The sequence below is a fragment of the Lampris incognitus genome, chromosome 2 (assembly GCF_029633865.1).
Source record: "Lampris incognitus isolate fLamInc1 chromosome 2, fLamInc1.hap2, whole genome shotgun sequence".
Classification (NCBI taxonomy): Eukaryota; Metazoa; Chordata; class Actinopteri; order Lampriformes; family Lampridae; genus Lampris; species Lampris incognitus.
The window spans coordinates 3,546,837-3,567,529 of record NC_079212.1 but is presented as its reverse complement, the minus strand read 5'-3'; the positions used below and the strand labels follow the sequence as shown (position 1 = coordinate 3,567,529).

Here is a 20,693-nt window from a genome sequence, read left to right as displayed (position 1 = left end):
TCAGTATCTTTGTATGAGGCTGTAAGGGTAAATGGTAGATTTTTATGTATTAATACAATCATGCCCCTCTTGTTTGTTGAATAAGATGAAAAGTAAACCTGACCAACCCACTCCCTAAGATACTTCTTGTGTTCCTCATCGTTTAAATGTGTCTCCTGTAAAAATGCTATTTGGACTAAATCTTTTTTAAGAGAATTCAGGACAGCTTTCCTCTTAACAACACTATTACAGCCCCGGATGTTCCATGTATAAACCTCGATAGCCATTTACAACTAATTAAGATATATTGTGTGGTGCATTATAACAACTACTGTTTCACATGATTTGGACCAAACCATGACTATGAACTTCATCTGAATTCCAAAACACAACAATGGGTTTCTTGGGGACCGGGATGATTGGGGAGCTGTTGAAGCAGGAGAGGACTTCACACAGCTCCAGTGATCTGTTGAAGATCAGTGTGAAAATGGAGGCCAGCTGGTCAGCACAGACTTTAAAGCAGATTAGATTGGATTGTTTTATTAGCCACATGACCAAGGCTGGTGTTTTTGGTACACATTAAACTCTGCAGCACAACAGATACATGGACAACAACAGACACTCCACATATTATCATGAATAATAGAGTTATACAATAGCAGAAACAAACACATCATGGACAACAATTAGGTGAATGGTGGTATTTATGCCAGTGGTGTGTGAGGAGGGGACTTTAGGGAGGAATTCAGAGTCCTGATGGCAAGGGGAAAAAAACTGTTTGTGAAGCGTTTAGTCTTAGTTGACAATGACCTGTAGTGCCTCCCTGAGGGAAGGAGCTGGAAGAGGTGATGAGCAGGATGTGAGAGGTCGGAGGTGATCTTCTTAGCTCGCTTTACAGTCTGGTGAGTATGTAGAGCCTCAACTAAGGGGAGTGGGTTGCCTATGATTTTAGATGCCTTGTTGACAATCCGCTGCAGGTTTGTCCGTGTTTGACTGTCCATGCCACCGTACCATACTGTAATACTATAATATTGTAATACTATAATACTGTAATAGAAGATATTATGATGGACTCAATGATGGCTGAGTAAAACAGAACGAGCAGTTGATGTTTGATCCGGTATTTTTTAAGCTGTCTAAGAAAGTAAAGTCGTTGTTGAGCTTTTGCCGTGATGTGTTCAGTGTTAATTTTCCACTTCAGGTTATTGCTGATGTATATTCCAAGGAATTTAGAAGAGTCGGTGGTGGTGATGGGGTCTCCGTTCATTTGTATGGGTATTTAAGGATTCAGCATGCATCGCAAGTCAGTAATGAGTTCTTTGGTTTTGGCTGTATTAAGCAGATGATTGTTGTTTACACACCAAGTGACAGTTTGGTCTACTGCAGTGCAGTACTGGGTTTCATGAATGGTAAGAGATGAGGCCTACAATGGTTGTGTCATCTGCGTATTTTATTATTTTCACAGAATTATCTGTGGATGTAAAGTGGGTGGTGTAAAGTGAGAGAGCCAGGGGGAGAGAACACAGCCCTGAGGAGTACCTGTACTGAGGGTAAGAGGGCGTGAGGTTAGGTTATTAACCTTAACTCTCTGTGGCCTGTTCCACTGAAAGCTCCAAAAATCCAGTGGCATATGGCTCGATCAATGTTCATATCCAAGAGTTTGAGTGGGTTGATGGAGTTGAAGGCGGAACTAAAGTCTATGAACAGGATGCGTGTGTAGGTGTTTGTTGATTCCAGGTGTTGCAGGGCATGGTGGAGGGCTATGCTAAGTGCATCCTCAACAGACCAGTTGGCTTGATAGGCAAATTGATATGGGTCCATCATTGGGGAGGTGCAAGATTTCAAGTGTGACAGAATGATGCGCTCAAATTCTTTCATGGCCACAGATGTCAGGGCAACTAGTCTGAAGTCATTGAGGCAGGTGATCTTTGAGGACTTTGGCACAGGAATGATGGTAGAGTTTGAAGCCCTGTGGGACTGTACATTGACTTGGAGAGGTATTAAATATGGTGGAAAATATTGGGGCCAATTGTGCTGCACAGTGGCTCAACGAAGCAGGGCTGATGCCGCCTGGCCCTGCTGCTTTCCTAATGTTTAGCTTCTTGAATGTAGCTCTCACCTCATCCTCCTGGATGTAGAAGGATGGCATTGGAGTAGGAGTAGGGGGGATGGCTGGTGGAATAGGTTTTTCAAACCTTGCATAATCCTTATTTAATTTATCTGGGAGGTTATGGTCATTATCTGGAGGGGATCAGGGGCGTTTTTTGTAATCTGTCATTTCCTTAAGCTTTTTCAATATTGATCTGGAGTTACTGGAAGAGAATTGTTTGAGTTTTGTTGCGTAGCTGGACTTTGCTTTTCTTATTGCAGCATGCAACTTATATACTTGGCTGCTCTGTACTGGTCCCCGTTTCCGTTCTTGTATGCCCAGGTCTTTTCTTTGTGTAGATGGAATTCTTTGGAGAACCAGGTTTTTTTTATTGCGATACAATGTCACTGCGTGGTCACTGTCCACTAAGACTAAGGTAGGGATGCACATTTCCTCACAGAACTTCATGTATGACATCACAGTGTCAGTGAGTTCATCAAGGGAGTCGCAAGCTGCACTAAATATATTCCAATTGGTGCATTCAATGCACCCTCGAAGCATTTCAATGGCATCCATGGACCAGGACCTGACAGATTTGGATGTTTTCTTGATGGATTTAAGCTTTTGTCCATATTTTGGGATGAGGAGTAACAACGTGGCCGGACTTCCCCAGTGGAGTCCTCAAGAATGCACGGTAAACATTCGAAATTGAGATGTAGCAGTGATCCAATGTTTTGTTTTCTCTGCTATGGCAAGTGACTTGTTGCTCATAGTTGGCGGCCAGGGCCCCATCTGTAGTGATCACTACCAGCTTAGGAATGGGAATGCTGTTATGATGACCATAACGTTTAAACTCGTTGTAAATGTCCTCACCTCTTGTCCTTCCTTTTAATGATAAAAGGCTGAGAAAAGCCTCTTTAGTAGTTGAATCCTTAAAAGCCATGTGAACAAGGGTCCGCGGTGGTGTAGCTGTCTAAGCATCGGCTTTGTGTCGATGCAGTTGCCCACTGGGGACCGGGGTTCGCACCCCGTCTCGTCAGATCCGACTATGGCCGGACTCGATGAAGCACCAGCGCTGTCTTCGGGAGGGGGGTGGAGTCGGTTTGTGTTCGTCACATGAATGCATTTCTGTGTGTGTGGGGAAAAGCAGTGGTTCGGCCTGGATTCGCCTTGTCACGGAGGTGGCGAGGCGTCTCCTTCCAGACTGTCGGCCGGAGAGATGCAGTTGGGGAATGCATAGAGTACGAGGGTGGGTGTTTGAACTAGAATAGGGAGCAGTTGGCCACTAAATTGGGAGTAAACGGGAAAAACCAGAAATAAATTTATTTAAAAAAAAGCCATGTGAACCAACACCATCAGCTGTGCAGTGTCTGTCCTGGGATTCGTCCAGTTGCAGCGAAAAGCACTGACAAAATGGTTGAGCACTTGTTGATTCACGTCCTCCGATAATGACGCCACCCTTCTTGTCACAGTGGCTAAGCCAAGTTGCACACTCCGATAGAGTTTTTAATGTCTTCTTTGTTTGTCAACTTTCTTTAAATGTAGCGTGCTCTTTAGCAGGTAGGTGTCTCCAAAATTGGGGTGGATGGTGTTGTGGTGCCGCTCCACGTTACCTTTTTTTGCAGGCGCTACAACCTGGTGACAAAGCATGCAAATCGTTTGGTGAACAGAAAATCGTGTTCCCATTCTACGTGAAAATGATAAATGATGTTTTTTGCTTTTTCCGTTGTGCCTCCACCGTCATGTATTGTTAGCTGAGCTTGATAGCGTTTGAGCATAACAAGAAGTGTCTGAGCTAGTTAAGGCAGGAGTCAGGGACGTAACTTGTCAGCTGTTAACCTGGAAACTGGATTTGATTGTCCAGATATACCCCTTCCCCACCCCTCGACCGTCATCATCACTACACACAGGGCGCATTCGAAATTAAAATAAATAATAATGAATAAATAAAAACATTTTGACATTCGTGGGGCTTTTTCCTCAGAGTCTGAAAACTTCTCACGATCGACTTGGAATGCTTCCAAGATTGACTTGTCGACCGTGATCAACGGGTTGGCGACTCCTGCTGTAGACAGTCACTTGGACCAATCAGCTCTCTGTTTACCATGTTTTTAGGTGTCCTGCCCAAACTGGCTGCCCTTCCCCCTTCTTCAGCATCACGCCCCCCCCTGCCCCCCTTTATGGAGAGGATGAGGAAGATCAAACGCCAGCTGTCACTCACCCTGGGGAGGGGAGGGGCTGGAAATGGGGACAGAACAATTGATGAGACCATCACCCAGGAAGTGACATCACACAGTGACTCAGGTACACACGCACTAATACCTCAGAAATTGAATATGAGCTAGTTGTTTAAAAAAGCAGGCAAATAATTCTGCACCCGGTTTGCTGCTAAGCAGATCGCCATCGTCTTTTAATTGAAAAATTTATTATGGTACACTTTAGAGCAGGGGTTTTCAAAGTGTGAGGCGCGCCTCCCCTGGGGGGGGGCGCCAGAGAGCTTCAGGGGGAGGCGCAGCGTGAGAAAAAAAACGTGAAGAAAAAGTAACCGTAAACATCTAGCTAAATTTAGTTAACTTCAGCGATGCTTGGAGCAAAATGGATCGATTTTTAGTAACATTACCTACAACATTTGAAAATGTTTGAAAAAGATGTTTAAAACATAAAGATAAAGATGTTTGAAAAAGATGTTTAAAAAAATAAAAGATCATCTTCAAAGATATATTATTTATTGTTGAAACCCGTTTTTATACCTGAGTGGAACGTACATTATAGCAACAACAATAATAGTAATAATAGCAATAATAATTCGGAGGGGGGGGCGCAGCTGTTTTTATGTTCTCTGAGGGGAGGCTCACTTTCCTACACTTTGAAAACCCCTGCTTTAGAGCATGCGCACTTGGAGGTTAGGGATGGCATCCTTAGATAGCCAACCCACCCACCCTGGCAGTTGCATATGGCTATCAGGGTTGCTAGGTGTGCATGACACAGAAAAGTTACTAGCTAATGCATTAAGAAGAGGTAACATTATGTAGTTAGTTTAGTAGAAGCAAGTCAGTCACAGCCTTTCTTAAACACTCACTGTGGCCGGGGTGTCTGGGTAGCGTAGCGGTCTATTCCGTTGCCTGCCAACACAGGGATCTTCAGTTCGAATCCCCGTGTTACCTCCGGCTTGGTCAGGCGTCCCTACAGACACAATTGGCCGTGTCTGTGGGAGGGAAGCCGGATGTGGGTATGTGTCCTGGTCGCTGCACTAGCACCTCCTCTGGTCAGCCGGGGCGCCTGTTCAGGGGGGAGGAGGAACTGGGGGGAATAGCGTGATCCTCCCACGTGCTACGTCCCCCTGGTGAAACTCCTCACTGTCAGGTGAAAAGAAGCGGCTGGCGACTCCACATGTATATGAGACATGTGGTAATCTGCAGCCCTCCCCGTATCAGCAGAGGGGGTGGAGCAGTGACTGGGACGGCTCAGAAGAGTGGGGTAATTGGCCAGGTACAATTGGGGAGAAAAAGCGGGGAAAATAAAAAAATAAAACCCTCACTGTGGCCACAGCCTTGTGTAAGCTACCAGCACAGCCAAACATACTGTCAACAGCGCCTCCGTGATTGACATGTGAATCAACCTATGATGAGTCTTCAGTTGATGGTGTGAAGCATTCCTGCCTTCACCAGTCTCTAACCAGATGCTCCCAAATTATTCAGTGGGGTTTAATAGGACATGAAACCTCTTCCTATATTATGTAGTGTCTTTGCTTATAGTGTGCACTTATATGGTCTCTGTCTTTCTCACTCTCTCTCACGCTCTCTCTAGCTCACTCTCTCTCTCTATCTCACTCTATTGCTCTCTCTCTCTCACTCTCTCTCTCTTTATCACTCTATCTCTCTCTCACTCTATCGCTCTCTCTCTCTGTCTTTCACTCTACTTATCTCTCTCTCTTAGCGGAAGTGCAAGTGAGCGGTCATGAGAGAGCTTGAGTGGTTTTTCTAACTTTTTTCTGTAAATGTTGTAAATAGTGTGTAGTATATAGGATTGTTATGTGTTTTGCTGTGTTTGGTGTGTATAAAGAGGGGTTTAAGGAAGTTTTTTGTGTGTTTTTTTTTTTTTGGGCGCTGGCATTTTGCTGGTTGGCGTCATGGCAGCGGACACAGAGTTCACCAGGCTGTCCAGGAAGCATGGCATTAAGATATCGCCAAGCTTCCCTTGTTTAGTGGAGCCATGTGGTCTGGCTGTAGCTGAAGTTGTTGGTCCCAGCAGCATGATAATAATAATAATAAATCAATCTTGTATAGCACTTTTCTAGTACTCAAAGTCGCTTTACAATAAATAGAGTGAAACAAGATGACAAATGAACATAACACAGACATACAGGGGTGGATGGGAATGGGGGCTACGAGAGGGAGAAGCGGCAGCCACAGACGACGCCAGCAGTACTCTCCGACTTGGACAGATATAAAGGGAAAGAAAAACAAACATCATAAATCACATAAATCACAAATGCAGGTCAAGCGCTCAGTCCCCAACCTTGTCCCAGACCAGGGGTGTATGAGTGGAGGGGGGGGGGCGCCAGAAGGCAATGGAGAAAAGGTGTGTCTTGAGACGGGATTGGAAGAGTGGGAGGGATTCTGAGTCTCTAATGATTTGGGGAAGTGAGTTCCAGAGCCTGGGCGCTGCTCTGGAGAAGGCTTGGTAACCAAAGCCGCGGTGGTTGACCTGGGGGTAGAGAGAAGGGAGGCTGAGGTGGATCTGAGGGACCGAGAGGGTTGGTAGGGGGAGAGGAGATCAGTGAGGTATGGGGGAGCCAGTTTGTGAAAGGCTTTATAAGTAAGAACCAGGAGTTTGTAATTGATCCGGTGGGAGATGGGTAGCCAGTGGAGGTCTTTTAGGGCTGGGGTGATGTGGTGCCAGGATTTGGTGAAAGTTAAAAGTCGGGTGGATGCGTTCTGCACCAATTGGAGTCTCTTGATAGAGCTAGCATTGATGCCATAGAGGAGTGAATAGGAGTAATTGAGGTGGGAGGCGATGAAGGCATGTATCAGTATCTCAGCAGCAAGGCGTGTGAGAGAGGATCTTATTTTTGCAATGTTGCAAAGGTGGTAGAAGGAGGATTTGACCATTTGGCGGATATGTGGCTCAAGGGAGAGGGTGGGATCAAGGATTGCATGCCTGGGGGGAAGGGGAGACAGTAGTGACATTGATGGTGAGTGCAAGGTTGTTGATTTGGCTGAGAGTGGACTTGGAGCCAATGAAGAGGAGTTCATTTTTGTCACTGTTGAGTTTGAGAAGGTTTTGCTGCATCCAGACTTTAACTGCAGACAGACAGCAGTCGATGTGAGAGAGGGGTGGATTGTGAGGGGATTTGGTGCTGAGGTATATCTGGGTGTCATCAGCATAACAGTGGACGTCCAAGTTGAAATGGTGGAGAATCTGACCAAGAGGGAGGATGTAGATGATGAAAAGGAGTGGGCCGAGTACAGAACCTTGGGGAACACCTTGTGTGACTGGATGGAACAGAGGAGTGGTTGTGAAGTGAGATGAAGTGTGACCTGCTGGAGCGGTAGGACTGGAGCCAGCTGAGTACAGTGCCTTCAATACCGACATCTTTCAGTCTGGTGAGCAGGTTGCTGTGGCTCACAGTATCGAAGGCTGAACTCAGGTCGAGGAGGATGAGGTTGTTAAGGGCTCCAGTATCAGCAGAGGCGAGGAGGTCATTAAGTACTTTAAGGAGTGCAGTTTCAGTGCTGTGGAGTGGGCGAAAACCAGACTGGAGGGGTTCGAGTAGGTTGTTGGAGTGTAGGTAGGTTTGGAGTTGTGTGGGGACAATGCGTTCCAGGGTTTTAGAGAGGAAGGGGAGATTGGAAATTGGCCGGTAGTGGTTGAGGCAGGATGGCTCAAGACCAGGTTTCTTGAGAATTGGGGTGACAGCTGCAGTTTTGTAGGCCGAGGGGACAATTCCATGGGACAGTGAGGAATTGAAAAGGTTGGTGAGGTAGGGGCATAGGGCAGGGAGGCATTTCTTCAGTAGGGGGGTGGGGAGGGGATCAAGGGAGAGCGGAGGTGCGTGCAACAGAGGATAGCCGGTAGTTTTTGTTGAGGGACAGGAGTTCATCAGGAGAGTAGTGTAAGGGAGGAGGAGGGAAGCTAATCAGGGGAGAAAATAAAAAGGGAAACGAGGGTATTCTATGTAGTCGTAATAAGGGGGGTAACATAAGTAAAAACAGAAGAGGGCAGCAGAGTGTTGGTTCCATGAGACGGGTGGATTAATAATGTTGGAAACGTAAGAGGGATGGCGCAGAACATGGATGGGGTGAGGCTAGCTACTCACCATATGAAGGGGAGTGCCGCCAGGGATGGTGATGTCCAGATCACGCTAGTCCCAATTGATGATGGCCCAAAGAGGGATAGTGTCCACTGCCGAGGGAAAATAAAGTAAATAATCCAGCGGGGGTTGGGGGACGGAGCCTAGCATGCAGAACCAGGAGGTCAGAGCTCACGTAAAGCTAACGTTAGCTGAGTGGTGGTTAGCCAGTTGCGGCTAGCACGGTGGGCTGGGGGAAAAAAAAAGATGGTGTAAACTACTAATAAGACACGTTAGCCCCTAGCTAACGGGTCTGACCCTTTATCCGAGCGGTTAGTGATGTCGCCTTGTGGTGCAGTACACCCCGTATCGAATCCCGCACCGGGCAAGAAAACAACCGGTTACATTGGTGGCAGCGGTGGGATCCGGAAGTGTGCAGACCCTCAGAAGTCTCTTCGGAGCGCGGGAATAACAAAGCGCGAGGGCGCGCTTCCGGGAGGGTGACGACTGTAAACTACTAATAAGACACGTTAGCCCCTAGCTAACGGGTCTGACCCTTTAGCCGAGCGGTTAGTGACGTCGCCTTGTGGTGCAGTACACCCCGTATCGAATCCCGCACAGGGCAAGAAAATAACCGGTTACAATGGTGATATCCAGATTATGCTAGTCCCAGTTGATGATGGTCCAAAGAGGGATAGTGTCCACTGCCGAGGGAAAATACAATAAATAATCCAGCGGGGAATGGGGGACGGAGCCAGATCCGCAAGCTAGCGTGGCGAGCCAGAAGGTCAGAGCTCACGTAAAGCTAACGTTGGCCGAGTGGTGGTTAGCCAGTTAGCTAGTTAGGCGGCTGGCATGGAGGGCCGAAAAAACGGGGACGGACACACGACGCCAGCGGTACGCTCCGATTTAAACAACACACATACATACAAAAGGCGACGAAGACAAAAAAGAAAACAACAGCGAATCCAGCCGACAACAGACGAGCATGAAGTCTGCAGCTAGCATGAACAGAGCTGTGGGGATTTTTCTGGATGAGGTTGACAAAGTGCAGAAGGTGGTTGCAAACAGAATTGTAGTGAATGAATCGTTGGTTTCAGTAACACCGCTTCCCACTCCGGCAAAAAAGATAATGCTGTCTAACGTGCCCCCATTTATTGGGGATGAGATTCTGATTAGAGAATTGTCAAAGTACAGGAAAAGTGTTTCCCCGATGAAAAAAGTAGTGTCAGGGTGTAAATGTCCCCAGCTGCAGCATGTTGTTTCTCACAGACGGTTTGTATATATGATTCTTAGTAACAGGAGTGAGGAACTGAATCTGGCATTCAAATTAAAAATTGATGATTTTGATTACATTCTGTTTGCATCATCAGAGACTGCAAAATGTTTTGGTTGTGGTTAAGGAGGGACATCTGATCAGGGCTTGTCCAGAAAAACCATCTGGTTCTTCTAAGCCAGCCGAGGAGGCAATATTAGGAGAACAGAACCAAACTAAAAATGATGAAATGGGCTCAAACAGCGAGTTTGGGGTTGCAAATGATCAAAAAAGTCAAACCAGTGCCAGTGATGAGAAGAGTAAACAAAACAAGAGTGATAAAAAACAGGAGGACACAAGTGGAGTTCACCAAACCGTCAGGAATGTGAGGTGGTGAATCAGGAGGAGCATGAGAATGACCATGGTGGAACTGGCAGGGGGTCTCTTGGCTAACGATGAAGAGGCCGACATGGAGTGTGAAGAGGCCAGTCTCAGAGTAACACAGCGTAAGAGAAAACCCAAAAGTACTCAAAGTGGTTCACAGGCAAAGAAAGTGAGAGTTAGTAAAGAAAAAGAAACAGCCAGCCTAACAGAGAACAGCTGAGTCTGAGTCCAGTATGGAAGATGATGGTGCAGCTGATGGTGACAGTGATATAAAATCTGCTGCAAGCAGGGAAACACAGGCTAATGGAGTAGAAGAAATAAAACAGTTCCTACGGAAAATAAAGAAACATGAAGGTCGTGGGAGTGGAAGACTACTTCTCACATACAGAAATATTTCTGGATTCAGCCAGCTCTCAGATGAGGAGTAAGGGAAAGGGAGGCTTTACTGATCAGGAGATTTACAGACTGAAGAAGATTGCTTAGAAACTCAGACAGAAACTCAACAATGATGATGATGATGATGAATCAGATTAAGAGGTTTTTTTGTACCAGTACTACTTTAATGTTGCTGTTTTTTAGACTCATCTCTTTATTCTTCCTCATGAGTAATTTTAAAATTGGTACCCTTAATCTAAATGGGTCAAGAGATGTCAGTAAAAGCTGTTTTGTATGAGCTGATAAAGTTAAAAGGCATTGATGTCATGTTTGTACAAGAAACACACAGTGACAGTGTAAATGAATGTGAATGGAGGGCAGAATGGGATGGAGAAGTTGTTATGAGTCATAAGCGCTCAACAAGTGGGGGAGTGGCCGTTCTCTTCTCTAAGAGGTTCTTACTTACTTCCTATGAGATGGAACTAGTGGTAGAGGGTAGGTTCATAGTGGTTAAAGCCAAGACTGGATGTTAGTGTGATTTTTGTTAATGTTTATGTTCCTAATATAGGACATGACAGAGTTCTGATTTTAGAAACTAAATAACAGTCTGAATAATTGTAACTCTGCTGATTATTTATACTTGGGAGGAGATTTTAATTGCACCCAAAATGATAGTTTGCACAGGAATTGTATTGAGCCTCATTATCCTTCGCAGTGTGTACTGAGTGAGTTAATTCAAACATGTGACTTGGTAGATGCATGGAGAAGTTTTCATGGCAATAACAGACAATATACATGGGCTCATACTAGAGATCGTTTCATTTCTTTGGCTAGGTTAGACAGATTTTACTGATTCAAACATCAGTTCACTGTTTTGAAAATGTGTAAGATCGTACCTGTAGGTTTCACTGAACATTCCCTGGTTATTTGTGATGGTTTAATTGTAAACATGAAACCAAAAAGTGTGTGCTGGCATTTTAACACCGCTTTAACTTGTGATCTTAAGTTTAAGGATGTTTTTAGAGTCGTTTGGAATAATTTTAGAACTAAACAATAAGACTTCACATCTTTGGGACAGTGGTGGGAGTACGGTAAAGTAGAGATAAAGCAGCTCTGTCAACAGTACACTCTCAATGTTACTAGGGACGTTACCCGGTCTATGAGTAATGTGGAGATAGAAACAGTGGAACTTCAAAGATTAGTAGAATCCAGAAGAAATCGAGGACATATTGAGGTCCTCAAACAGAAAAACCCTATTCTTGCAGATCTACTGGGCACTAGGGCTCAAGGCGCTTTAGTCCGATCAAGATTTCTGAGTATGAATCAGATGGATGTGCCATCTAAATTCTTCTTTGGTCTTGAGAAGAAGAGTGGTCAGAGCAGGTTTATTCATGCACTTCGCTCTGACACAGGAAGGGAGTTAACAGAGCCGAAAGAAATACGACGACAAGCAGTGGAGTTTTATTCAAAGCTGTACAGTGGTGAGTGTGGGGAGAATGAGGAGATGTTTGCCTCTTTTACTGAGGGCTTGCCAAAGATCTCCACAGAAGACAGTGTTCATCTGGAAGAACTGCTGGTGCTGTAGCAACTGCATGCAGCTTTGCAGAGCATGGATGGAGGTTTGTAAGACTTTCTGGAATGACATTGGACAAGACTTGTTGTCTGTGTTGAATGCAGGTTTTTAGAAAATGTTGTTGCATTTAAGCTGCAGAAGAGCAGTAATAACGTTACTACCAAAGAAAGGAGACCTTCCTGACATTAAGAACTGGCGTCTAGTTTAGCTCCTGTGTTGTGATTACAAGCTCCTGTCCAAAGGGCTGGCCAATAAACTGAAAGAAGCGATGGGTCAAGTCATTCATCAGGATCAGACCTACTGTGTGCCTGGTAGGTCTATCTCAGACAATGTGTTTTTAATTCAAGATGTTTTGAAGTCTCTGTTTCATTGGGTTTTGATATTGGTCTCATTTCATTGGACCAAGAGAAGGCATTTGACCAAGTTGAACACCTCACCTTTGGAAGACTAAGGAGTGTCTTGGCTTCAGCCCAGGTTTTATTGCCATGATCAAGGTTTTGTACCAGAATATTGAGAGTGTACTGAAGATAAATGGTGGTTTGAGTGCCCCTTTCAAAGTAAATGGAGGCATTCGTCAGGGCTGTTCTCTCTCAGGAATGTCATATGCTATTTCTATTGAACCACTGTTGTACAAAATTAGAAATGTATTGAGGGATTACCGAACTGTGATACAAAACTGGTTTTGTCAGCATTTCACTCCTCTGTTCTCTCTCTTCCACTCTCTATTATACTCCTTCACCCCCATTTCCTTCTCTGTCTCCCCTCTCTTCCAATTGTCCTCCTCCCCTTCTCCCATCCCCCTTTCTTCTCTCCTCGTCCCTAACCCTCACCTCCCTGTCCTCTCTTTTCTTTTCTCTCCTCCTCTTGTAGAGGTGGGCTCGGTGCGGGCAGGTCCAGCCTCTCGGGGCTCTTCAGGAGGTGGTATGAAGGCCAGAGGAGGTACAGGAGGGGGCAACTCTTCTTCCTCCTCCTCGTCCCTGTCAGTACACGCCCTGCTACAGTCATATGGCAGCTCTTTGAGACGGCCTCGCAGTCTGGGGCGAAGCCTGAGCTCCTACCTGAACCATGCCGCCAGACTGGGTATTGTGCTTTACTGTACATCACATGTATATATATATTTATATATATATATATATTAGGGCTGTCAGCGTTAACACGTTAATCATGATGAGATTAAGGGTTGATCATAACGCGTTTTTTTTTAATTGTGTTAATCACGTGCTGCTGCTATTTTGTCCTTTCAACGCACCCTTACTTGTTGTCAAGCTGCCACAGCCACTTCCTCTTTCCTACTGCTGCAATCATGGAGAAGAATGTCAACAATACACTTCTGAATGGCTCATTTTACTTTAAAACTCCCAGACGGCTTAGTCGACAAGTGAAAAGTAATATGCACGTTGTGTAAAATGGAATTAAAATATCACCGAAGTACTTCAAGTTTCAGCTACCACCTACGAGCTAAGCGTACAAGTGCAGCGAACCAGATGGATTCTAACGGGCATAGGCAAAGCACTGTTTTGGAGAGTGCAAATCACCACAGACCTGTGGATGAAGCTAAATCGAAGAAGTTAACTACAGTGCTTGCAAAATGGGTGGCAACTAACTGCAGACCAGTCAGCATCATGGAAGACTCGGGTCTAAGAGACATACTCCGGTTGGCATGCTGTGAACAGTCATATGCCTTACCGTCAAGGAGAACAGTAGTTTCACGCATACATACTACTACTACTTTCGGCTGCTCCCGTTAGGGGTCGCCACAGTGGATCATCCATTTCCATTTCTTCCTGTCTTCTGCGTCTTCCTCTGTCACACCAGCTACCTGCATGTCTTCCTTCACCACATCCATAAACCTCCTCTTTGGCCTTCCTCTTCTCCTCTTCCCTGGCAGCTCCATATTCAGTATCCTTCTCCCAATATACCCAGCATCTCTCCTCCACACATGTCCACACCATCTCAATCTTGCCTCTATTGCTTTGTCTCCAAACCGTCCAACCTGAGCGGTCCCTCTAATATAATCGTTCCTAATCCTGTCCTTCTTCGTTACTCCCAGTGAAAATCTTAGCCTCTCCAACTCTGCCAACTCCAGCTCTGCCTCCTGTCTTTTCGTCAGTGCCACTGTCTCCAAACCATATAACATAGCTGGTCTCACAACCATCTTGTAAACCTTCCCTTTAACTCTTGCTGGTACCCTTCTGTCACAACTCACTCCTGACAATCTTCTCCACCCACTCCACCCTGCCTGCACTCTCTTCTTCACCTCTCTCCTGCACTCCCCGTTACTTTGGACAGTTGACCCCAAGTATTTAAACTCAAATGCCTTTGTCACCTCCTGACCATTCCACTGTCCTCCCTCTCATTCACGCATAGATATTCCGTCTTGCGCCAACTGACTTTCATTCCTCTTCTCTCCAGTGCATACCTCCACCTTTCCAGGCTCTGCTCCACCTGCTCCCTACTCTTGCTACAAATCACGATGTCATCCGCGAACATCATCGTCCATGGAGGCTCCTGCCTGATCTTGTCCGTCAACCTGTCCATCACCATTGCAAACAAGAAAGGGCTTAGAGCCAATCCTTGATGTAATCCCACCTCCACCTTGAACCCATCCATCAGTCCAACCGCACACCTCACCATTGTCACACTGCCCTCATACATATCCTGCACCACTCCTACATACTTCTCTGCAACTCCTGACTTCCTCATACAATACCACACCTCCTCTCTCGGCACCCTGTTGTATGCTTTCTCTAAATCTACAAAGACACAATGTAACTCCTTCTGGCCTTCTCTATACTTCTCCATCAACATTCTCAAAGCAAACATCGCATCTGTGGTGCTCTTTCCTGGCATGAAACCATACTGCTGCTCACTGATCATCACCTCTCCTCTTAACCTAGCTTCTATTACTCTTTCACACATACATGGCCTGTATGAAATTTGATTTGAAATAAATCAAAAAGGCAAGTTCATAAAGTAACTTTCTTTGCATTAATTTGATTCCCAATCAAGATACACTAGTAAGAATTGCGTTACATTGTTCATATGGACTTAAAAACTGCTGTGAAATGCAAAATAATAGAATTTTAAACGTGCGATAAAAATTGTGATTAATCGTGATTAACTACTGAAATTCAGCGGTTAATCGCGATTAAGAAAAATGTATGTTTGACAGCACATATATATATATATACACTACCGTTCAAAAGTTTGGGATCACCCAAACAATTTTGTGTTTTCCATGAAAAGTCACACTTATTCACCACCATATGTTGTGAAATGAATAGAAAATAGAGTCAAGACATTGACAAGGTTAGAAATAATGATTTGTATTTGAAATAAGATTTTTTTTACATCAAACTTTGCTTTCGTCAAAGAATCCTCCATTTGCAGCAATTACAGCATTGCAGACCTTTGGCATTCTAGCTGTTAATTTGTTGAGGTAATCTGGAGAAATTGCACCCCACGCTTCCAGAAGCAGCTCCCACAAGTTGGATTGGTTGGATGGGCACTTCTTTGAGCAGATTGAGTTTCTGGAGCATCACATTTGTGGGGTCAATTAAACGCTCAAAATGGCCAGAAAAAGAGAACTTTCATCTGAAACTCGACAGTCTATTCTTGTTCTTAGAAATGAAGGCTATTCCATGCTAGAAATTGCTAAGAAATTGAAGATTTCCTACACCGGTGTGTACTACTCCCTTCAGAGGACAGCACAAACAGGCTCTAACCAGAGTAGAAAAAGAAGTGGGAGGCCGCGTTGCACAACTGAGCAAGAAGATAAGTACATTAGAGTCTCTAGTTTGAGAAACAGACGCCTCACAGGTCCCCAACTGGCATCTTCATTAAATAGTACCTGTTAGAGCCTGTTTGTGCTGTCCTCTGAAGGGAGTAGTACACACCGGTGTAGGAAATCTTCAATTTCTTAGCAATTTCTCGCATGGAATAGCCTTCATTTCTAAGAACAAGAATAGACTGTCGAGTTTCAGATGAAAGTTCTCTTTTTCTGGCCATTTTGAGCGTTTAATTGACCCCACAAATGTGATGCTCCAGAAACTCAATCTGCTCAAAGAAGTGCCCATCCAACCAATCCAACTTGTGGGAGCTGCTTCTGGAAGCGTGGGGTGCAATTTCTCCAGATTACCTCAACAAATTAACAGCTAGAATGCCAAAGGTCTGCAATGCTGTAATTGCTGCAAATGGAGGATTCTTTGACGAAAGCAAAGTTTGATGTAAAAAAAATCTTATTTCAAATACAAATCATTATTTCTAACCTTGTCAATGTCTTGACTCTATTTTCTATTCATTTCACAACATATGGTGGTGAATAAGTGTGACTTTTCATGGAAAACACAAAATTGTTTGGGTGATCCCAAACTTTTGAACGGTAGTGTATATATCATCTGTTTTATGTTATGCACTGCCAATAGACCACACTGTCTACTATACTGTACTTTATATACACTATGCTGTTTTCCATTTACATTAGGCCATAAAATACTTTGCTTTATATCATACACACAAGACCACTTTACAGTACTATACTGTACTGCTATACTACCCTTTAGTAGTACTCATACTATACTGGCCCCATAGGAATCCATTGTAAAACTTCCTAAATTCTGCAGATCAATTTTAGAACTCTGTGATTGTGAATGATCAATTTCTGCAATGTTCTGCAGCGATAAAAAATGTTTAACTATGTTTAATTTGCCTTTTTTGCCATGGCACAGGGGGGCACGGCCTTGGTCTACAGACCGGTAATTCAGGTCAGGAAGTCGGTCAGTTATCTAACACTTCATGAAGCCAGCATTAATCATTAAACTGTTTACAAACAGAGTAATGTGCTTTTAAACCCTCACGTAAAAAAATACATTCAACGCAGGGGTGTCCGGATGGCGTGGCAGTCTACTCCGTTGCCTATCAACACGGGGATTGACAGTTCGAATCCCCGTGTTACCTGTGGCTTGGTTGGGTGTCCCTACAGACACAATGAGCCGTGTCTGCAGGTGGGAAGCCAGATGTGGGTATGTCTCCTGGTCACTGCACTAGCACCTCCTCTGGTTGGTTGGGGCGCCTGTTCGGGGGGGGGGGGACTGGGGGGAATAGTGTGACCCTCCCACGCGCTACGTCCCCATGGCAAAACTCCTCACTGTCAGGTGAAAAGAAGCGGCTGGTGACTCCACATTTATGGGAGGAGGCATGTGGTAGTCTGCAGCCCTCCCCGGATCAGCAGAGGGGGTGGAGCAGAGACCGGGACGGGTGAGTGGGGTAATTGGCCAAGTACAATTGGGGAGAAAAAGGGGGAAAAAATCCAAAAAACGAAATGGTGGAATTTTCTGAACAGTTGCTTCAAGTTGAAAGATGACAAATAAAATTCAATAGGATCATTTTTTCAGAGCTAAACAATGCATCTCAACACAAAGTCTCAACACAACTTTCAAGATGAATGTTGCCTGAATGTTGATGAGTGTGTAAAAGCCCCTTAAACCTCGTAGCTGCAGTTTTAAAATCACTGATCGTGTAGCAACAATAACAGTACAGCAAGCACTGAAGTGCAAAACTATAAAAAGTTGTGTTCAATGGTTGTAAAATGGGTTTGAATATGAAAAATAAAATGTCCATCCATCATCCAAACCGCTTATTCTGCTCTCAGGGTCACGGGGATGCTGGAGCCTATCCCAGCAGTCATCGGGTGGCAGGCGAGGAGACACCCTGGACAGGCCGCCAGACCATCACAGGGCCAAATAAAATATTCCAAAAAATAAAAAATATTCCAATTTAAAAAATTACATTAAAATTAGATTAAAATAAAAAATATTCCAGTAAAAAATAGCCCCCCCCTCCCAAAAAAAAAAGAAGAAAAAGAAAAAAAGGAATTGACAGTGAGGAAAATACTACCGGGCAGTAAAGTGTGCAGTAAGTCTCATAACGCCCCAGTGGGGTTAATACTGGAGTGAATGGATGGCCGGGGCAGTTGCTCTGAGTGTCAGATATGGCCACAGATGGGCTGAGATAGAGGTTAGCTGAAAGCCCCGTGCATCTCATACAGATTCTTAAAGGTTCTTTGTGCGTCAGTATCAGACGCCGAGGGGCTCGATAAAGCATCAGTATTTGATGACCTGTGAATGAGAAGGGGTTGAAATATGTGCTCTACGTGTGTGTGTGTGTGTGTGTGTGTGTGTGTATTTGTGTGCACAGAGATAGTACATGAGGATGTAAAGATGTGCTCTGATGGTGAGAGTGATCAAGCCTCCTCGTCAGATGACGTCCACAGCCCTGTTAGGCTTCGCCTCAGAAACCAGCTGGCACGCAAGAAACTGTCTACTGAGGTACACAGTCACATATATCACATGCACACACATATACATATATGACACAAATACACACATATGCCACACACATATGACACATATATATACACATTTAACACACATATACACATGACACATATACACACATTTAACACACATACAAATTACACACATATACTACACATTACACACATACACATATACACACATATCACACATATACACATATGTCACACATACACATATGACACATACACACACACATATATATATACACATTTAACACACATGACACATTACAAACATACAAATTACACACATATACTAGACATGGCACACATACACATTACAAATATACATATATATATATGACACATATATACACATGATACACATAACAAACATATACACATTACACATATAGACACATATTACACATATGACACACATACACATATTACACATATACACACATATACACGTATTACACACATGATACACATTACACATATATACACATATAACACATATACACATATAACACATATACACATATTACACATACATATGAACACACTCATGGAAGTACCTGGACAGAGGTAATTTTCGTGTGTGTGTGTGTGTGTGTGTTGCAGGACATCAACAAACGGCTGTCATTACCGGCTGATATTCGGTTACCAGACGCCTACCTGGCGAAGTTTAACCTGACCAGTCCTGCTCTGTTCGACCAGCCAATCAGCAGACGCCTCCGCAAAGTGTCTCTGGTAACACCCCGCAGACACTGTGTAGCAGCAACACAACTGTTCCCACTTCACATATCTTTTATTCAGTTCAGTTTGTACGGAAATGTAGCACAAGCACACAAAATCCTCATCCAAGTGTAGGGGTGTAAGAAAATATCGATACACTTGAGTATCACAATATTATCTTTTGTGATACTGTATCAGTTCTCAAAACCACTGTATGGATTTTTAATTGTTTACATGTAAAGGTTGGTGACAAACCTGTTGTGTTGTGTGTAATCCCACGACCGCTAGATAACAGTGTTGTAATCTATCTTCAACCATTTGACTCTTCCACTCCAACCCACCAACATAAACTGAGACAGGAAGTAGCATAAGCACAAAGAACACAGACCTATGAAACCAAAATATATCACCTTTCTTACAATATCACAATATATCACCTTTCTTACAGTATCACAATATATCACGATATACTGAATCATAACTCTGCATCGTGATACATATCAGATCACTAGATTCTCACCAGTACACAACCCTATCCAAGTGTGTAGCAGACAGAATGACTGTTCCTCACCAGGTGCTAGGTGCTGCTGCTCCTCCTGCTGAACACACACATGCAGAAAGACAGAGGTTCATGTTGAACTTGTGTTCTTTGTTGTTGAGAGGAGCTACTTTTGGTTCTCCTTGCATTTAAAGAAATGTCCTGACTATGCTTATGTAACACATAAAAACAGCATATTTCAGCTTGTGAAAAAGAGAAAAAAAATACCAGACCGCCCTTGGTGTTATTGGAACTGCCGGTCCATATGGGCTAGCAGTTAGCTTAGCCTGCCCCGCTCTCCCAGCCGATCCAGCGGCAGCTCTCCAGCCATCAAACGAAGACAAAACTTAGACTCGGACGTGGACAAAGACACTGCATGGACGGTACTGGATGAGGCCGCCACAAATGTGAATTCGTGCTGCCATCTTCCCACACTGGCACTGGGTGAGGCTGCTGCAAATGCGAATTTGCACAGCCATCTTCACAAAAAACAAAACAAATATCAAAAATTCACACAATAATTCACAAAAATATAAAGCAAAAACTATAGAGAATATACAAAATATGAAGATTTAAACTAAACTGAAGTGCTTGGTGCCTATAAAGTGAAATAAAATAAAGGGATGTATTTTTTTTTTAAAGCCAGCAGCCATTGAAAAGTCAACATGGGTTTGCTTGTCAGCCCCTACCCCAAGTTCTAAAGCTCTGCCTGTAGTTCTCAGGAACTAGCTTATATTCTCTTAACACAGCTGCTTTATCCTCGCCATAACCAGAACAGTCAACAAGGCTAAGGACACACAAGACTTTCTGGGCCTTCCCAGCGAGAACGCACTGTAACAGCATCTTTTTATACCTTCATCTGGCCAGGCCCTCGACGTGATGACAGACTCATACAACAAAAAGGATATCAGTATCCCTTTCATTGAACCTAGGCAACAAGTGCAAGCTGCCAGCACCATTAAATCTATTTGATCCACCTCCAGGAAAATGACCTCATGTATTTAAGAACAACATCTTTGATATTGGCAGAAGCAGATGCTACTGATGTCCAATAGGCAAAAAAAGGCTAATATTGGCCTGCTACGTCAAGGATCGGATGTATTGGTTGAACCCTACTAAACTTACGTTATAGTAGTTGAGGTAGGCTGACT

General features: G+C 44.2%; 1 protein-coding gene across 1 annotated transcript in view; it reads left to right on the top strand.

Moving 5' to 3' along the window:
- cdk16 (cyclin dependent kinase 16) overlaps nt 1–20,693 on the top strand; it is a 61,525-nt gene that overhangs the window by 6,927 nt on the left and 33,905 nt on the right. Inside the window, exons 2-5 of the mRNA XM_056275534.1 lie at nt 4,184–4,372; nt 12,818–13,027; nt 18,143–18,273; nt 18,891–19,019. Of these exons, the coding sequence (XP_056131509.1) occupies nt 4,249–4,372; nt 12,818–13,027; nt 18,143–18,273; nt 18,891–19,019 (594 nt within the window). The 5' untranslated portion in view covers nt 4,184–4,248. The remainder of the gene's footprint in view (nt 1–4,183; nt 4,373–12,817; nt 13,028–18,142; nt 18,274–18,890; nt 19,020–20,693) is intronic.